At 42.2% G+C, this 19,758-nt stretch overlaps 1 protein-coding gene across 2 annotated transcripts in view; it reads right to left on the bottom strand.

The window, feature by feature from the left end:
- Positions 1 to 19,758, bottom strand: part of niban1a (niban apoptosis regulator 1a) — a 141,864-nt gene that overhangs the window by 98,217 nt on the left and 23,889 nt on the right. The window contains exon 1 of one of the 2 annotated variants that reach the window (XM_059984520.1): positions 6,407 to 6,485. The exons of the other annotated variant lie outside the window; for it this stretch is intronic. Coding sequence (XP_059840503.1) covers positions 6,407 to 6,470 — 64 coding nt within the window. The 5' untranslated portion in view covers positions 6,471 to 6,485. Of the gene's footprint in view, positions 1 to 6,406; positions 6,486 to 19,758 lie in introns of those variants that run through there. 2 annotated transcript variants of the gene reach the window in all.

The following is a 19,758-nucleotide window of genomic DNA, read 5'->3' as shown; positions in this document are numbered from 1 at the left end:
ACTGAAGCAATATGAACAATAGTACTAAAGCAGACAATTAATATTGCACTGTGACAAAAACTATGTTTCTCATTACACAATTAACTCGCTTGCCATCCCCAACTCCTTCATTCTAGCAAAGGTACAGTATTTGCCCCTCACTTCCGCTCTCTCCACCACCCAGGGACTTTAACAGCCATTTCAGGAGAGGTACAGATTTACACGCACTTCTTCCAGCCTGGTCTTTGGTGCTGTCAATGTGGCCTCCGTCAGCAAAACCAAGCGTAGACTAGACAACTGTTTTCAGAGCACCTGCATTCTCTCTGCAAAAGCCATCTGATTGCACGTCCTTTCAATTCCTCTTTCCATTCCCACATTGGCCTGTCCACCCCTGGACCTCGTCACTGCCATGGTGAAGCAAAATGCAAACTTAAAAGCAACTTATGTTCTGCTTGTGTACCCTAGAGCCAATGTTATAGATGTCAAATTTTCTAATTTCTGGTAATTCACCAGATCACCCAGGTTCACTCACCCCATGTTCATCTTTTCTATCCCTCCACCTCCTCCCCCATTAGCAAGACACATTATCTTTCCCAACTTGGTATCATCTGCTCATCATTCACATAACTATCCGCTTGGGTTTCTTCTCCCTTAGTTCACCTTTTCCATCTCTTCCTCTCCAAAGTGGAAAACATAGAATAGAATAAGGCAAACACGAGGAAATCTGTAGATACTGGAAATTCAAGCAACACACACAAAATGCTGGTGGAACGCAGCAGGCCAGGCAGTATCTATAGGGAGAAGCACAGTTGATGTTTTGGGCCGAGACCCTTCGTCAGGACTAACTGAAAGGAAAGATAGTAAGAAATTTGAAAGTAGGAGGGGGAGGGGAAAATGCAAAATGATAGGAAAAGATCGGAGGGAGTGGGGTGAAGCTGAGAGCCAGACAGGTGATTGGCAAAAGGGATACAGAGCTAGAGAAAGGAAAGGATTATGGGATGGGAGGCCTAGGGAGAAAGAAAGTGAGAGGTGTGCATCAGAGGGAGATGGAGAACAGGCAGAGTGATGGGCAGAGAGAGAAAAAAAACTTATATCAGGGATGGGGTAAGAAGGGGAGGGGTATTAACGGAAATTAGAGAAGTCAATGTTCATGCCATCAGGTTGGAGGCTACCCAGACGGTATATAAGGTGTTGTTCCTCCAACCTGAGTGTGGCTTTATGTTGACAGTTGAGGAGGCCATGGACAGACATATCAGAATGGGAATGGGACGTGGAATTAAAATGTGTGGCCACAGGGAGATCCTTCTTTCTCTGGCGGACCGAGCGTAGGTGTTCAGCGAAATGGTCTCCCAGTCTGCGTCGGGTCTCACCAATATATAAAAGGCCACACCGGGAGCACCGGATGCAGTATACCACACCAGCCGACTCACAGGTGAAGTATCGCCTCACCTGGAAGGACTGTCTGGGGCCCTGAATGGTGGTGAGGGAGGAGGTGTAGGGGCGGGTGTAGCACTTGTTCTGTTTACAAGGATAAGTGCCAGGAGGGAGATCGATGGGAAGGGATGGGAGGGATGAATGGACAAGGGAGTCATGTAAGGAGCGATCCCTGCGGAAAACAGAAGGTGGGGGAGGGAAAGATGTGCTGGGTAGTGGGATCCCGTTGGAATTCCACGTTACATTCCCATTCTGATATGGCTATCGATGGCCTCCTCTACTGTCAAGATGAAGCCACACTCAGGTTGGAGGAACAACCCCTTATATACCAGCTGGGTAGCCTCCAACCTGATAGCATGATCATTGACTTCTCTAACTTCTGTTAATGCCCCTCCCCTTCTTACCCTGATATATTTAGCTTTTTTCTCTCTCTGCCCATCACTCTGCCTGTTCTCCATCTCCCTCTGGTGCTCCCTTCCCCCTTTCTCTCTCCCTAGGCCTCCCGTCCCATAATCCTTTCCCTTTTCTAGCTCTGTATCCCTTTTGCCAATCACCTGTCTGGCTCTCAGCTTCACCCCACCCCCTCCGGTCTTCTATCATTTCGCATTTTCCCCTCCCCCTCCTACTTTCAAATCTCTTACTATCTTTCCTTTCAGTTAGTCCTGACAAAGGGTCTCGGCCCAAAATGTCAACTGTGCTTCTCCCTATAGATGCTGCCTGGCCTGCTGTGTTCCACAAGCATTTTGTGTGTGTTGCTTGAATAGAATAAAGCATAGGATAGAAAACATCATCTTCTAATTACACATCATCCCTCCCTCCTGGCCTCTATTTCAAACACACACCTCCCCTTCTCACATGGTTACATTTGCGGGAACCTCTCCTCCCCATTATCGATTTCCATCCATCACTGACCAGCCTCTGCTTAACACTTGCCCTGCCCTTCCGATATCTGCTTATCATTCTCCCAGACCTATCCCGTTCCACTGATTAGCTAACAGTCTCTGTCTCACCACTCCTAATTTCTATTTATTGACCATCTGCCCTCTACACTCTCTGTCCTGGATGCAACCTGAAACATCAACCATCACTTTGCCTCCACAGAGGCTACCTGACCTGCTGAGTTCTTCCAGCAGTCTATGTTATGCTCAATTTTCCAGTTTTGAGTTACATAGTATATCAGGGGATTTCTCTTGTAATTTTCATTCTTGTACAAGTCCCAGTAGAAAATATGCGTAGGCTGGTATTAGAATGAATGCACGTACCACTATGAATAAAAGTTCAAGAGTGGAGATGGCTGGCTGGCTATCTCCAGCCTTGACAATAAGGCTCCAGCAGATGGAACGGACCCCAGTCATCAGCAAAGAAATATCAGCTCCTCCGCTATTCACTCCAGACTGGGTTCTTGCAGAAGATGCACGAGGAGTGTGGGGGAATGTGCCATCAGTGGACCTCAAGGTGACATCACTCAGGATGCAATGCAGGAAGGTGTTAATGAGTGGGTTGCAGTCTCACGTACATACTGCTGCTGCTATGGTGAAATAGTATCTAAGACTGAAGTGTACTGAAGTGTATTGGTGCAGTGGGAGATGTACGAGTGTGGTAGGGAGCATGGTGATTATCTGTGCGTGTGGCCAACATGATAATGTAGAATGTTCTTTTTCTGCATAAATCTGACCTAAAATTTGATCAGATCTTCTCGTGTCTCAAAACTAGATAAAGATAACACAATTAAATTACACAAAAACATTATACTGTACTTGTTAATTTATTTATTGAGAAAAATTATCCAATATCACATGTATTTATTGGAAAAAGTATGAGAACCTCTGGGGTAAGTCCTTCAACAAAAGCTATTTGTAGCCATGTGTTCCAAGCAATGAGATGAGATTGGAGGTGTGGGTTGTAGAGGTGCCCTACCCTATAAAAAAGATATACAAGGTCAGGTTACTGACAGAGTCGGCTCTTTTCAAGAAAGGTATCTTCATGTGCACCATGCCTTGATCAAAACAAAGTTCAGAGGACCCTAGAAGAAGAGTTGTAGAGATGCATGGAGCTGGAAAAGGCTACAAAAGCACTTCAAAAGACCTGAGTGTTCATCAGTCCACAGTAACAGAAGTTGTCTATAAATGGAAGAAACTCAGTACTGTTGCTACTCTCCCTAGGACTGGGCATCCTGCAAAGATCACACCAAGACCACAATGTACAATGCCGAAGGAGGTGAAAAAAATCCCAAGGGTAATAGCGAAAGATGTGCAGAAATCTCTCAAACTTGCTAAAGTCTCTGTTCATGTGTCCACTGTAAGAAAAACACAGAACAAGAATGGTGTTCATGGAAGATCACCATGGAGGCAACCACTGCTCTCCAAAACAAAAACACTGCTGCAAGTCTCAAGTTTGCAAAGAACACCTGGATGTTCCACAATGCTTTTGGGGCAATACTCTATGGACAGATGAGATAAAAGTTGAACTTCATGGCAGAAATGCAAATTGCTATAATTAGAAAAAAAGTGTTTTTTGTGTGTTATTTATTTGGTTGTCTTTATCTAGACACCAACAGAAAAACCTCATTCTAACTGTGAAGCACAGTGGAAGGAGTGTCCTGGTTTGATGCTGCTTTGCTGCCTCAGGGCCTGGACAGCTTGCAATCATCGAGGGAAGAATGAATTCAAAATTATATCTTTTACAGGAGAATGTCAGCGAAGCAGTCCATCACCTGAAGCTTAATAGAAGTTGGATAATGCAACAAGACAAAGATCCAAAAGACAAGAGTAAATCAACAACAAAATGGTTTAAAAAAAAAGAAAATTCATGTTTTGGAATGGCTGAGTCAAAGTCCTGACCTTAGTCCTATAGAAATGTTGTGGAAGGACCTGAAGCAAACAGTTCATACAACGAAACCTACCACTATCTGAGAGCAGAAGCAGTTTTGTAAGAAGAAACGGTCTGAAGTTCCTTCAAGCCAATGATCAACAGTTACCTGAACATTCGGATGAAGTTATTGCTGTGCAAGGGGGTCACACCAGCTGGTTCACATACATTTTTTCAACAAATACATGTAATTTTGGATCTTCTTTCTCAATAAATAAATGAACAAGTATAATTTTGTTGTGTTATTTATTTAATTAGGGTCTTTTCATCTAGTTTTAGGAATTATGTGAAGATCTGATCACATTTTAGGTCATATTTATGCAGAAATAGAGACATTTCTACAGGGTTCATGAACTTCCTAGCACCACTATGCAATCATCCAGGTTCATATGTTGCCTGAAAGCCCCAAAAGCCATAGTCTTCCTGCTTGTTCTGGTTTCCATTTTCCTCTCTTTGCAATTTAAGTCACAAATAAGGTCTCTTCAGGTGTTGTATACGATACAAGGTCAAAAAGAGGCCATTGATCTCTATAACGTTTCCTTGACCCTGGTGTAGAGAGGATGATCTAACAAAACTGAATTTAAAAAGCACACTTAATGGAGAATACAGCTCTGGAGACCAGTTATTCAACAGTCTTTGACACCAAGTCATTTATAGCTGTTAGGACTGGTTTAGTATGAAGGCATCACATGATGCGCACCTCTCTCAGCAGGAAGACATGAAAGAGTTGAAATGAAATGTACTCAGTACCATATTACACCATGGGAAAGCCTGTGAACCTTGCAAACTCTGGAGTTTATACTGCCTGCCCTGACTGACATGCTGAGTTCCTAATGTACTTTGTGTGTGTGTTGCTCTGGGTTATCAACATCTGCAGAATCTCTTCTGTTTATAAAATAACCTTGTTCTTGTTTTCCATTTATAGACCATCAGTGGCTTAGTCCACAATGCACTTCAAGTGCAAGATTTTGCTTTTATCTCTGATACCAACCCAGAAGGAACCAGGCTCATAAAAGTTCACACATTTGATTACCCTTGCATCTTCAGGAAGTGACTCCTTGCATTGTACTGAGGCTGTGACTGGTAATTCTCACAATGGACAACTTTAATTACCAGCATCTTCGGTGCCACATAAGATGTCTTAAACAACATCATTTTTTTGATGTTACTCTCTTTTTACTTGGCTCAAACATTCTTTTATCAGTCATCACTGGAGAGCTCTGCAGCAATCTGATAATAAATACTGTACTTCCATTCCAATCTGTGTGGTCCACATCACGTGACAAGATGCACCATAACCTCTACAGGTCAATACCCTGATTTGGCAGATTTGGTTCAGGGTTAAAGTAGTGAGCCCTCTTGAGAGAGATGGGTATATAATCTTGGTTAACATATCTGCCTACACAGAGGGAAGGCTGTGCTGTAAAAGTGACCTTCCTCAGATGAGATTCCAACAGTTTAGCCCACCCTGGATAAATCTACATATCACAAATTTATTGTCTTTAAACCAAATACATATGTAACCATCAAATGAAACAATATTCCTGCGGACCAAGGTGCACAAAACAGTACAGATAACTCACACACAACTCCAAGGTAATATTATCACAAATAAAATAACAAATAATAAGGTAAGATGCACTGAAATATTCCTGTGGCGTTCTGTTCCCCAGTGTCCTGGATGAAAACGCAGACCATCTGGTCACTTAAGTTGTTTGTGGCACCACATTTTTCTAAATCAAAAAGAGGATTGTGTTTAAATAGAATACTTCACTGCCTTTATAAATCTTTTGTAATGCCATGAGGACATAAACAGAGCTTCACAAATGGCAAACCAAAAGAACTGCACATTCTGGAAATCTGAAACAAAAAAATACTGGAAATACTCAACAGGCCTGTAGAATGGGCAACACATTTAATGTTCCAGGTCAAAGAGCCGTTGTTTATCTGATTTTTGTTTTTAACTTGATAATTGCAGATCACTATCTTACACATGTATAAAACTACAATGCCACACTGATGCATCAGTCTAGATTACGTTTCTGGGCTTGCACTTTGCATTCTACTTCGCCTTGGGGACACTGACTGAAGGAGGGAAGCTGATCGAATAAGAGCCATTCCCTACCTTTCGAATGCCAGTCTTGGTAAGTGGTTACACTGGATTTGTTGCTTGGCCATTTGTCAATCATTCATTTGTCTGCGTCATTGTTGTGTGCTAACAATAGATCTAACTACTCGTTTCGTACTTGAGTGAACATATCATTTGCTGGGCATTATGTTGAAGAACATATGCCTTGTTAGCCATCTATTTATTCAAATTCCCCTGCTGCAGATCCATAGCAATAAACAGTGTAAACAACACAGAAAATCTGCCTCTGGAACCCTGAATATTATTATGTTCGTTCAAGTGTTAAGTACATGATTTACATTTCACCCGCACGTGAGCCTGGAGTGTGTGAGTGGAAATATTCTAAAAGTGTTCAACAAAGAGGTACATAATCTACTTTAACATTGCCTTTAAGACCTAAATGGTGCACTTGAAAAAAAATCAATATCTCAAGTCTCATTACAACCTACCCTCAAAACGTTCAGTTGACTCTGGAGAACATTCACAAAGGTGAGAAGTTCTGAAATTATGATTATAGTTAATTTATTTAGAACAGTACAGCACAGTACAGGCCTTTCAACCAATGATGTTGTGCCAACCATTTAACCTATTCTAAGATCAAATTAACCCTTCCCTGCCACATAGCCATCCATTTTTCTTTCATCCATGTTCCTATCTAAGGATTTTTTAAATGTCATTAATGTAGCTAACTCTGCCACTACGTCAGCCCATTCCACACATCTACCACTACCTCTGACATCTCTGTATACTTTTCTGCAATCAGCTTAAAAGTATGTCCTCTGGTATTATCCATTGTCCCACTGGGATAAAGGTACTGACTGTCCACTTCATCTATGTCTTTTATCATCTTATATACCTCTAGCAAGTAGCCTCTCATCCTCCTTTGCTCCAAAGAGAAAAGCCTTAGCTTGTTCAACATATCCTCATAAGACATGCTCTCTAATCCAGGCAGCATCCTCTGCACCCCCATATCTTTCCTCAACGAGATGATCAGAACGGAACACAATACCTACTCTAAGCAACGCACACCAAATGCTGGAGGAACTCAGCAGGCCAGGCAGCATCCCTACGGACTGTTTACTCTTTTCCCTCCAGCATTTTGTGTGTATTGCTTTGGATTTTCAGCATCTGCAGATTTTCTCGTGTTTGTGACAATACTCCAAGTGTGGTCTAACCCAGAGCTTTACAGAGCTGTAACATTACCTTGCAGCTCTTGAACTCAATTCGTCAATTAATTAAGGCCAGCACACCATACACCTGCTTAGCCACCACAGGAACTTTGAAGGATCTATGTGCTTGAATCCTGAGGTCCCTCAGTTCCTCCATGCTATCAAGAATCCTGCCATTAGACTTGTACCCTGCCCTCACATTTGACCTTCCAAAGTGTATCACTTCACACTTTCTGTCTCAAAGAATCCTTCCCAATAGTTTGACCACCGCTGATGTAAGATTCACTAGTCTATAATTCCCAGGATCATCCATAACTACCTTTCTTTCAGTATGGCAATGACAGAAAATGCTGGAGGAACTCAGTACGTTAGGCAGCATCTTGAGAGAGGAATAAACAGTCGGCATTTCGAGCTGAGACCTTTCATCAGGACTGGAAAGGAAGGGGGAAGAAACCAGAATAAGAAGGTGGGGTGGGGGAGGAGATAGCTGGTTTCACCTGCAGGGGTAGGTGAGGTGATAGGTGGAAGAGGGAAAGGGCTGAAGAAGAAGGAACCTATAGGCGAGGACAGTGGACCCTGGGAGAAAGGGAAGGAAGAGGGGCACTAGAGGGAGGTGATGGGCAAGTGAGGAGAAGGGAAGGGGTAAGAGGGGAGTCAGAATGATAAACAAAAAAGGGTAGAACACAGCAAAGGTTGGAGAAATCAATGTGAGAAAGGGTTCTACAATAATAAAAACAAATATTTGGACTCTTGATCATAAATATATTTTGCACAATGTCTGCAGTTAGTGACATTTACACATAACACATTCAGAAATTGAGAGTTGTTACACAGAGTGACAACCAGTTTTATCCAATTACTCATGTCTGCGGTAGGTAGTCTGAAGATGTTTAATGACAAAGGTTGGTGTACTCTTCTTATCTCACACTATCACCAACTTTTAAGATCTCTGAGTTTTACAAGCAGAAAGTCTGCTACATCACCCAGAGGTGCACAACAATGTGTCATACTTTATTTGCATATGTATTCATCATTTATTTAATTATGGATTGTGACAAGACACCTACAACCACAGAAGGAACTGTAGTTTCCATTGTGTACTGATGCTTTTTGAAAGTAATCATTCCTTACTGCCTCATCTTTTATTTCCAGGGTGGTTTTAGATACCACCACACTGCAGCATGGGCTTCAATGCCATTAAAAGAAAACAAACCCTTCAGTTTGAGGGATGGGCAATAAAAGAACAGACAATTTGGGACAGAGAACAAGAGAAACACTTTGACAAAGGAAGTTGGAAAGTTGTGGAAAGTGGCATTGCAGTCACTGATTGTAAACAGAAGGCATTCTGCTGGAGATGCTGAACGACTGGGTGAACAGGTAGCAGGCGTGTAGATGAGGCAAGCCAAGCAGACAGCTAATCACAAACACAAGAGATTCTCACAAAATGCTGCAGGAGCTCAACAAGTTCCTGGGTCAGGCAGCACCCATGAAGGGGAATAAAGAGCTGGCATTTCAGGCTGAAATCCTCCACCCTGAGGGATTTTTGCAAAAGGGAGGAAGGGGCATGGAAAATATTCACAGCAGGAGGATAAATCCAGCCAGGGTGTCCAGAAACCTTTTCTCCTCCTCAAAGCTCAGCATGAGTGAGGCTTTGCATATCTGTGCATCAGTGACGATGTTCTCACCAAAGTATGCTACATCTACAACTGCATTCTCAGAGCAGATCTTTTCCAAGAGCAGAAGGCTGTGGTCGCAGATGGTGGGAAAGATGGCTGGCGAAGGGAGTGATGCTGCACGCATCCCTGTCTCCGTTAACCCTGAGGTGACCAACACTATTGCTCACGGGAATGCTGTGCACTCAGCTTTAGACCATGCAGTCTGAGCAACGTTAAAGAGTTTAGTCAGCACTGCTCCCAGTGTGGAACATCTAGATGGCAGGGGTATGGTCCGAGTGCAGGTTCTGGGACTAGATGTTCAAATGGTTTGGCACAGACTAGATGGGCCAAAGGGCCTGTTTCTGTGCTGTACTTTTCTATGTGTCTCTCCACATTAGATTAATTCTGCATCTGAGCAAGGACTGCTTTGCCAGTGGCTGCATAGGTGGGCACTCTGCAGTGGGAGATATTTTGCAACATCTCATCCACTGCTACCAGTGCTGCACAAGCAGTTTCCTGCATGTGTTATTTCTGTTTTCAAACAAATTTCTGTGCACCAAGGGGAAAGATGAAGAGCAAGCAGTGGATTTTGTCTCCATGGACTTTAGCAAAACCTTTGACAAGATCCCACGTGGCAGGCTGACCTGGAGGGTTAGTTTGCCTGGGATTCAGGGGGAGCTACCAAGGTGGATTGAGAATTGGTTTGGTGAAAGGAAGCAGAGGGTGACTGGAGGCCTGTAACTAGTGTGGTGCCCCACAGCTCAGTGCTGGGATCTCCGTTATTCATTATTTATGGAGATGACTTGACCATGAATGTATATGCCATGATAGCAAGTTAGGGGTCTTGTTGATAGAAAAGCAGGTTACAATGAAATGGATTTCAACTTAGATAAATGGAGGTGATGTAGTTTTAACCAAGGTGGATGTTAAATGAAAATGGAGCACTGACGAGTGTTGTGAAACAGAGAGACTTGGGAGTACAAGTGAATGATGTATTGAAAGTGGCCCAATAGGGCAGTGAAAAAGGTGTTTAGCATACTCTGCTTTATTACTCAGGACTTTGGGTTTAAAAGCAGAGATAATATTCTGCAGCAATCTATATCATTGGCGAGGCCACGCTGGGAGTATTGTGTACAGTTTTGGTCACCTGCTTTGGACTCAAGTGCCACAGTTATAGAAAGAGGTGGCCATGCTGGATTTTTATTGCCTGGAGTGCAGGAGACTGAGGGGTGACTTCATAAAAGGGGTATGGATCAGATGGATGGGTATAGCCTATTCCCCAGGGCTGCTGCACCCAGATCTACAAGACAAAAGGAGAAAGAATTAAATGAGACTTGACAAGTAACTTCATTACGCAGGAAGTATTGAATACCTGGAATGAGCTGCCTGAGGAAGTGGTTGAAGTGGGTACACATAAGAGAATTTTGGATAGGAACGTGGAGGGGAGAGGCTTGGAGGGCAATGGGTAAACGCAGGTAATTGGGAACTCACAGGGAGATACTGTGATCTGCCCAAAAGGCATGTTCTGAGCTGTATTACTGTGACAATGGATCTAATGTTGAAGTTTAGGTTCCAAACAGTAAAATTGGCTTGAAGTTGAGGCAAAAGAAAGGAAATATAAAGGGTTAAATAATATTAACTATCTTGTATGCTACACAGGCCTCCCCTTTGGATTCAATAGACAATAGGATTGTGCCCATACTACTATCTCTGCTTGAAATTAATGATTGTTTGGTATTTTATTAGCGGGGTTTTGACAAAATCTGATTGTACGGCATAATGCTTTGCCCCAGTGCAGCCCCTCTCAATGAGCTGCTGAATCTCACCATGAAAACACAAACATTATCATCTATAACCATTTATCCTGGGGCAGGGGCTACCCTAATTATGATAAGCATTCAAAAGATGGGAAGTGATTTAAAAAAAATCAGCTGCAATAGTTTCAAATAACATGCTTGCAACAAAGACCAAATATCACAGGCATCTGAGTAACAACCTGCTACCACCTGGGTCCAGCTAATGTCACTGCTCCAACTCACTTTTTCCACAGCGTTAAATTACATCAACTGAGTCTGTGTTACATAAACTGAGCAAAAATCGATGGGCAAAACTCAGAAACTGGGCATTCAGCTGCTGCAAAGAATATATATTGATGGCAAAAAGAGTGGAAGGTTCAGTCTGAAAATTGAGTTGAGAACTGCACCTAAAATTTCTCCATTTTATGTTATAAAGGAGTCATTAATGGAAGCAGGTTACTTACATAAATCACAGCTCTATTAAAGTGGCAGATGGAGGAGTATCATGAGAATACGGTGGAGTTTTCAGGCACCATTCCTTTGATCGCACGGGGACTGAAATCAGGCTCATTAACACAAGAGATTCTGCAGATGCTGGAAACCCAGAGCAACACACACACACATACACACACACACACACACACACACACACACACACACACACACACACACACACACACACACACACACACACACACACACACACACACACACACACACACACACACACACACACCAGAGGAACTCAGCAGGTAAGGCAGCATCTATGGAAATAAATAAACAGTTGACATTTTGGACCAAGATTCATCTTCAGGACTAGAATGGAAGGGGGAAGATGCCAGAATAAAACGGTGGGGGGGAGGGGAAGGAGGCTAGCTGGAAGGTGACGGGTGAAGCCAGGTGGGTGGGAAAGGTAAACGGCTGGAGAAGAAAGAAACTGATAGGAGAGGGAGTAGACCATGGGAGAAAAGGAAGAAGAAGGGGCACAAGAGGGAGGTGATAGGCAGGTGAGAATAGGTAGAGGCCAAAGTGGGAAGTAGAAGAAGGAAAAGGGAGAAGAAAAAAATTACTGGAAGGAGAAATCAATGTTCGTCCCATCAGTTTGGAGGCTATCTAGATGGAATATGAGGCATTGATCCTCCACCCTGAGAGTGGCCTCATTGTGGCAAAAGAGGAGGCCATGGACCAACAAGTTAGAAGCAGAACAGAGATAGGAATTTGAAGAGGAACAGAGATAGGAATTTGAAGGGGAATAAAGATAGGAATTTGAAGGGGAACAGAGATAGGAATTTGAAGGGGAACAGAGATAGGAATTTGAAGGGGAACAGAGATAGGAATTTGAAGGGGAACAGAGATAGGAATTTGAAGGGGAACAGAGATAGGAATTTGAAGGGGAACAGAGAAAGGAATTTGAAGGGGAACAGAGATAGGAATTTGAAGGGGAACAGAGATAGAAATTTGAAGGGGAACAGAGATAGGAATTTGAAGGGGAACAGAGATAGGAATTTGAAGGGGAACAGAGATAGGAATTTGAAGGGGAACAGAGATAGGAATTTGAAGGGGAACAGAGATAGGAATTTGAAGGGGAACAGAGATAGGAATTTGAAGGGGAACAGAGATAGAAATTTGAAGGGGAACAGAGATAGGAATTTGAAGGGGAACAGAGATAGGAATTTGAAGGGGAACAGAGATAGGAATTTGAAGGGGAACAGAGATAGGAATTTGAAGGGGAACAGAGATAGGAATTTGAAGGGGAACAGAGATAGGAATTTGAAGGGGAACAGAGATAGGAATTTGAAGGGGAACAGAGATAGGAATTTGAAGGGGAACAGAGATAGGAATTTGAAGGGGAACAGAGATAGGAATTTGAAGGGGAACAGAGATAGGAATTTGAAGGGGAACAGAGATAGGAATTTGAAGGGGAACAGAGATAGGAATTTGAAGGGGAACAGAGATAGGAATTTGAAGGGGAACAGAGATAGAAATTTGAAGGGGAACAGAGATAGGAATTTGAAGGGGAACAGAGATAGGAATTTGAAGGGGAACAGAGATAGGAATTTGAAGGGGAACAGAGATAGGAATTTGAAGGGGAACAGAGATAGGAATTTGAAGGGGAACAGAGATAGAAATTTGAAGGGGAACAGAGATAGGAATTTGAAGGGGAACAGAGATAGGAATTTGAAGGGGAACAGAGATAGGAATTTGAAGGGGAACAGAGATAGGAATTTGAAGGGGAACAGAGATAGGAATTTGAAGGGGAACAGAGATAGGAATTTGAAGGGGAACAGAGATAGAAATTTGAAGGGGAACAGAGATAGGAATTTGAAGGGGAATAGAGATAGGAATTTGAAGGGGAATAAAGATAGGAATTTGAAGGGGAACAGAGATAGGAATTTGAAGGGGAACAGAGATAGGAATTTGAAGGGGAACAGAGATAGGAATTTGAAGGGGAATAGAGATAGGAATTTGAAGGGGAACAGAGATAGGAATTTGAAGGGGAATAGAGATAGGAATTTGAAGGGGAACAGAGATAGGAATTTGAAGGGGAACAGAGATAGGAATTTGAAGGGGAACAGAGATAGGAATTTAAATGGTTGGCCACCAGGCTGCTGTCCAATACTCCAGAGCCCTATAACTATGCAGTCTGGTCTCTATCGAAGTGATGGGGTGTTTAACTGTGGCTTTGAGCCAGGCCTAAGCAGTGATGGATTTCCTACCAAGACAGAGCTTTCAGAATACTGATCCAAAGCAGAGGTTGCACAGCCAAGGGAAACGGTTTTAATTTTTTAAACAAGTTTCATGTGAGCATTCCTCCTTCCCTGACAGTAAGCTCTCAACCACACATCTTATGCAGTGGTCTGCTTCCCTGGAACTGTTACACAACATTGACTGCTTCTAACTGACCCAAGCTATTTTTGGACAGGAAGAAGCAAGCATTACACCATTACAGTCAGCCTTATCTGCTTGTTGCTGTTCCCTGCCAAAGAAATGTAAAAACTGATCCTATGGCTTACATATTGGGAAGAGCTGAAGCTATACATTGGAATACTGCAAATACAGTACACTCTACTTTGTCCCAAAATATCCTTACGCACAAGTCAGCAAATTCAAGCAGAAAAAAACTGGAAACAATTAGCAGACCAGGTGGCCCCTGTAGAAAAAGTAACAGTGTAAGTAAGCATTTCAGGTCTGAAACCTTTTATCAGAAGTGGTAAAGTAAGTAAATAGTTTACAGTAATCTGCATTGTGGGGAGAGAGAGATGGAAAGATGGCTATCACAAATTGAATATGTCTGACAGGGCAAGGATAGGGTTGCCAATGTCTTTGAGGAGTCATCTGGCCAATGGATCAATGAGGCCATTAGAAGGGAAAAAAGACAAACGTACAGGTAAAACTGTGAAAACACACATCAGAGCTGAGACTGAAGCTTGAGATCAAAATGCTGGAAGTGCCCCACAGATCTGGCAGTGTCTGTGTAGAAGTAAACACTGTTACTATCATAGATGATGAACTTAGCGCAGAGCTAGCCAGCTCCGACCCTAACCAAAATCTGAAAACTTGATATAAACACCCAATGGCTGCAATGTGCACACACAGCAGCTGAGAGGCTGCTCGTTAATCTTAAACTGGTTCTCATTGTAACATTGCAGGAAGTCACGGATATACCGGGCACAGGGAACATGGGATGGAGGATTAAAAAGACAGCCGCTTGGAAGCTTCAGGTCACTCCTGTTGCCAGAATACAGACAGGCACTCTGCAAAGTGGTCAGCCAATCCCACTTTGATTAGTTCAATGTGGAGGAGACCACATTGTGAACACTGACACAAATTAGTATGATGGACAGGCAGGATTGCAAGTGAGTGAACAGCTGATCTTGGAAGGACAATTTAGATGCCCAAGTGGTTGTAAGGGACAAAGTAGAAGTGCAGATGTCCATTCCTACCCTGAAAAGGGAAATGGCTGGTGGAGATAGGACCAGGGAAAATGAAAACAGAAAATGCTGAAAACACTCAGCAGCATCTGTGGAAATAAAATTGTGTTAAATCCCATTTTTATTTGTTTCCTGGCATATTTTTAATTGTTATGCAAACCAAAATAGTGTTTTTTGAGGCTAATGCAATTTTATTTTTGCTCCATTTGTAGGAGTTGGGAACTGCGGGATTGTCCAAATCCCACATGAGCACTTGTGGCCTTTTTGAATAAAGCAAGAATTAATTAAAGGTTCTGAGCAATGAAGCAATTAATTACTATTTGTTAGGGCATGAATCTTGGCCAATTTTATAATTAAACTCAGCAGTGATGGAATACTGCAGGAATAAATAGAGTCCTCACAGGATCTGTTCAGAGCTAGAGATGCCAATGTTATTTATGACTGCCACTAGGATCCAATTCTTTAAAAATTCTGCGGTCAGAAAATGGATTGTGGGCCAAAGGCTGAGGAAAATATGTTGGAAGGTGGCTTCCGGACCATGGGAGAGACTGGGTATCCTGGAGTGAATGCTCATGGTCTGTCCCTTCAAGTGTGGGCTCATACACTGCTCCATGGATTGTCACCTTGTCATGGTGGAGAGGCTTGAGTGGTCCTGACCATCCCGAGAGCAATGTCGTCTGGAGCTATGCTCCTGGTAGGGTCACCCATGGCGGTAAGGCCAAAGGTGAGGTCCCTGACAAAGAACAATGCAACCAAGACTTCAATGGTAGAACAGGTGGACGAAGTTACTTCGAACTCAATGGCTGTGAAGGCGGATGAAGGCTGCAACAAATCCATCAGTTCCAATCGTCGTGGTTTCCATCCATTGGAATCAGTTGGTTGATTTGTGAAGTATCGTGTGCTCCTTGGAGTGCAACATCAAGTACACGTTAAACAAATACATGCACAGACGTCTTCACTCTGTGGACCAAGATTGGACTCATAAGCCACTTCAGAGCCCATAAATAGACCAACGGAATGAAGACCACCATCCTCGACTTTGAGGGATAGCCACAAACAGTGGAATTTATGTGGTGGTTCAGCTTTGTGTGGGATTAATAGCGCAGGAGTAGGAGATCTGACCCAACTTAATGACTGGTATTTATGCTCCACACAAATATCCCATTATCCACTTCATCAACTCTACCAGTAAAACCCATTAGTCCCTCCCACTTATCCAACTTCTCTTTCAGTGCATCTATTCCCCTCAATAATGCAAGAGGGAAAGTTGGAAGTTGCAATAGAGTCTGGGAGGTGATAGGTAATGACAACAAAGTGGAACAGATGCATAAATCCAATAGGAAAAGAAGGTGGGGCATGAAAACAAATAAGAGTGGTGGGAACAGTGGAGGGAAAGGGTCCAGTGGGTGGAGTGTGTTGGTGATGGGCATATAGAATAGATGGAGGAGGAGAAAGGAACAGTTTGATGGGGGTCCAGTGATGTGGGATGCTGTGTAGAACAGGAGAAAAGGGAGAAGGGTGGGAGAGGGAACCAGTTTTATTCAATGTTTGTGCCATTTGGTCAGTGGGTTACATTGTGTTTTATCTGTAATACACTGCGATATTACAATTGTTGGCCATCGGCAGCTGCTGCCACACGTTGGACAACAAAAGTACATTTGTCTCATGTAGTTAGGTGAAGACTATTGTGTTGTGGACTGAAGATCTGTGTTGCCACACCAACCCTTCCTGAGCACTGAGGTTGAAACTACTGGTGTTACTGTCATACAGGAAAAATCGTATCGTGCTGTCTCTCACATCTGACAAAGGAGAGTCTATCAGTGCAGCCCAGGATGACGTTAATCAGTCTGCACAATCAGAAAAGTGCATTTTAGTGAGATAGAAACTACTCTAAGAATGGAAAAATAAAAAGATGTCCAAATAACAAGACAGAAAGATATTTCAGTGCATGTGACTATTCACATGAAGTTAGTGGGATAAAAGTTAAAGTGTTTTCAACTTTGATCAAGGGAACTGTATGGTGGGTGGGAATGTAGCTGCCACCCCCATTTAACATGAATAACTACAGATGATTTTTTACTCCAAAGACATCAGATATTACAACAATTAAAATTTCCCTCATTATGTTCTATATAGTGGGTAAAATCATACTAACTCAGGCCAACAACTTGGTTGGTGGAAGAAAAAAAACACAAACATACAACTGCAGATGTTGTGGATCAAAGAATACGTACACGACGCTGGAAGAACTCAGCAGATCAAGGCAGCATCAGTGAGAAAAGAGTAGCCAACATTTCGGGCCGAGGCCTTTCATCAGGAATCAGGAATAATGAAGGGTCTCGGCCCGAAACGTTGGCTACTCTTTTCTCACGGATGCTGCCTGACCTGCTGAGTTCTTCCAGCGTTGTGTACGTATATGGTTGGTGGAAGAGCCTGTACTCTGCTGTAGAATTCTATGACTCCAACTACTGAATTGGTTGTAATAGTAATGTTCAGTCAATAGTCCTGGGAGAAGCCAGGAAGAATGATCTACACTAGAGTAACAGAGTAATGGAGAGAGGAACAGTACTGAATCAAACTCTTCAGCTCACCCAGTCAGTGCCCACCACCAACCACCCACTTACACAAAGCCCATTTTTTATTCTACATACGTCCCCACCCACTTTCCCTAAATTCTATCACTCACCGGTAATTTAATGAACAATACACATGCTTTTGAGACCTGGGAGGAAACCAGAGCACCTGGAGGAATGCCACATGGTCACAGAGAGAATAGGTAACCTCCATGTGAACAGTGCTTTGGTCAGGATTAAACCCAAATTTCTGGTAATGTAAGGCAATGGTTATGCAAGTTGCTTCACTGATCCATTCCAGTTTGTATCTTTATACAATGTAATGCTGGCAATTTTGATTGAGAAGTCAGTTGGCTCAGGTCTGCTGACCAACTATGGTTTCCAATCAAGGGTTACTTTCTCTCTAATTTTAAATCTGTGTAACCTCATTCTTTGAGTAAAACTGAGCAATGGTCTGATAAAGACACTATATTGCTTTAACACAATAATCTTAGGTTTGTACTTTTCAGATTTGGTTCCATTACATTCCTGTTGACTGGTTTCCATTTATGGTTGCTCAACATACTTGGAGCTCATGTTACTCAAGTGAGATACATACAGTAACCTAGGATGGAAATGCTTGCACAAGTTTCTAGCTATACTGCATGAATTCAATGAACACTGAGAAAATCATGCAAAATGTATTTCATCAAATTATGCGTTCTGACAATGTCCTTAAATGAGTATGGGTTAACATAGTGTGGTGCAGCAGAACCAACACTTTGATGGAAAAGTGCAAAAGGGTCCCTTTTCAAAACTTGTGAGCTTCTAACATCAATGACATGCAAACATTATCAACTGCATTATAAATACTCTCCTAACAAATGAGTCCCATTGTATATTTTTTACATGCATATGCAAATAGGGTTCTGATAACAGGTTTGATGTCATCTTTCCAAATTTGAATTGTACTTGACAATAGTCCACAATGTGTGTGAAATAACCAATCCTCCCAGGAGTATGTTCCATTGAATTTTTACTTACCTTATTGGAGAGTTTCCATACTCAACGTTAAACTCTGATGTATCAGTGGCTGCCACTCCCTCCCTCCACATCTCTCCTATCTCCCCTCTCCTCTGGGATCTCCTAACAGTTTTAATTGCCATTAAAGGCTAGCCAACCAATCCTTTTTGTGAGGTGCAAGCAATTTGTTCAGCAATGGTATGGCATGAAATATGTACAGCTTTTTTAATAGGATTCTTCAACTTTCTTGCTTTGTGGCTGCCTGTGAGCAAACAAATCTCAAGGTGTAGAATTTATACATACTTTGATAATAAATGTATTTTAATATTAATGTTAATTTGGTAGTCCTACGAGTATATAGAAGAAGTGAGCAGAAACAGGATTTTCAATGTATTGCGAGTATTTTTAAGAAGAATATTTCCATTCTTTTCTAGCTGTTGGTCTAGTCCCAGGCAGGGTATTCCATTGAACTTATTCAGATAGTTGCCAATCCTGGAGAACGATAACTGTTTACTCTTTTTTTTTTGAAAAGCAGATTGCACATAACATTAGTCATCTTCGTACACAGTTGTGTTACACGATTGTGCTTAAATAACTAATAGTCACAAGTCAGCACTCTTATTGGGGAAGTTAATTTCCCTTATTGTAAGCAAGCTTTTCACTTTTCCCCTAAGCCATACCGTATCCAGTTAAAGGAAGATGGATTAAAATAAATAAGTTTTCAAATAGAAAAGCACGTCATTTTCTCCACAAACTCTTATATATAGTAACAAGATTGGTGACAATCAGGTATAAGCAGATGACGTAATTCTGTTTCATAAAGTATGGCACCAGTCAGGTCTTGTTACTTGGCATTATGACCACAGGATCACTTTATTAACCTACCAAAAGTAGGTTTCACCTTCCACACAGAGTGATGGTGCGGTTACCTGCAATGGCAGTCACTCTGAAAGAATGAAAGCATTTTAAGATGGCACAGATGTATTACTTAGCAATTACTATTCTCACCATAAAAGAAATATCAGTTTACAGAAATTGTTTGTTCAGATGTGAATTCATTCCCTTGGCATTCTAAGAGAAAGCTGATAATCTTGAACCTTTAATTGAGCTGTAGTTTGCATGGTTCACTTTGGATATCATAGCATTTCCATTTTGGTTTGGAGCCACAGCCAGATTAGAGAAAACAAAATTCTGATTAGAAATCAAAAATGCCATCCAAATG

This window comes from Hypanus sabinus, chromosome 11, assembly GCF_030144855.1.
Source record: "Hypanus sabinus isolate sHypSab1 chromosome 11, sHypSab1.hap1, whole genome shotgun sequence".
NCBI classification, from domain to species: domain Eukaryota; kingdom Metazoa; phylum Chordata; class Chondrichthyes; order Myliobatiformes; family Dasyatidae; genus Hypanus; species Hypanus sabinus.
Note: the sequence above shows the minus strand (reverse complement) of the source record. Positions and strands in the feature narration are given on the sequence as shown.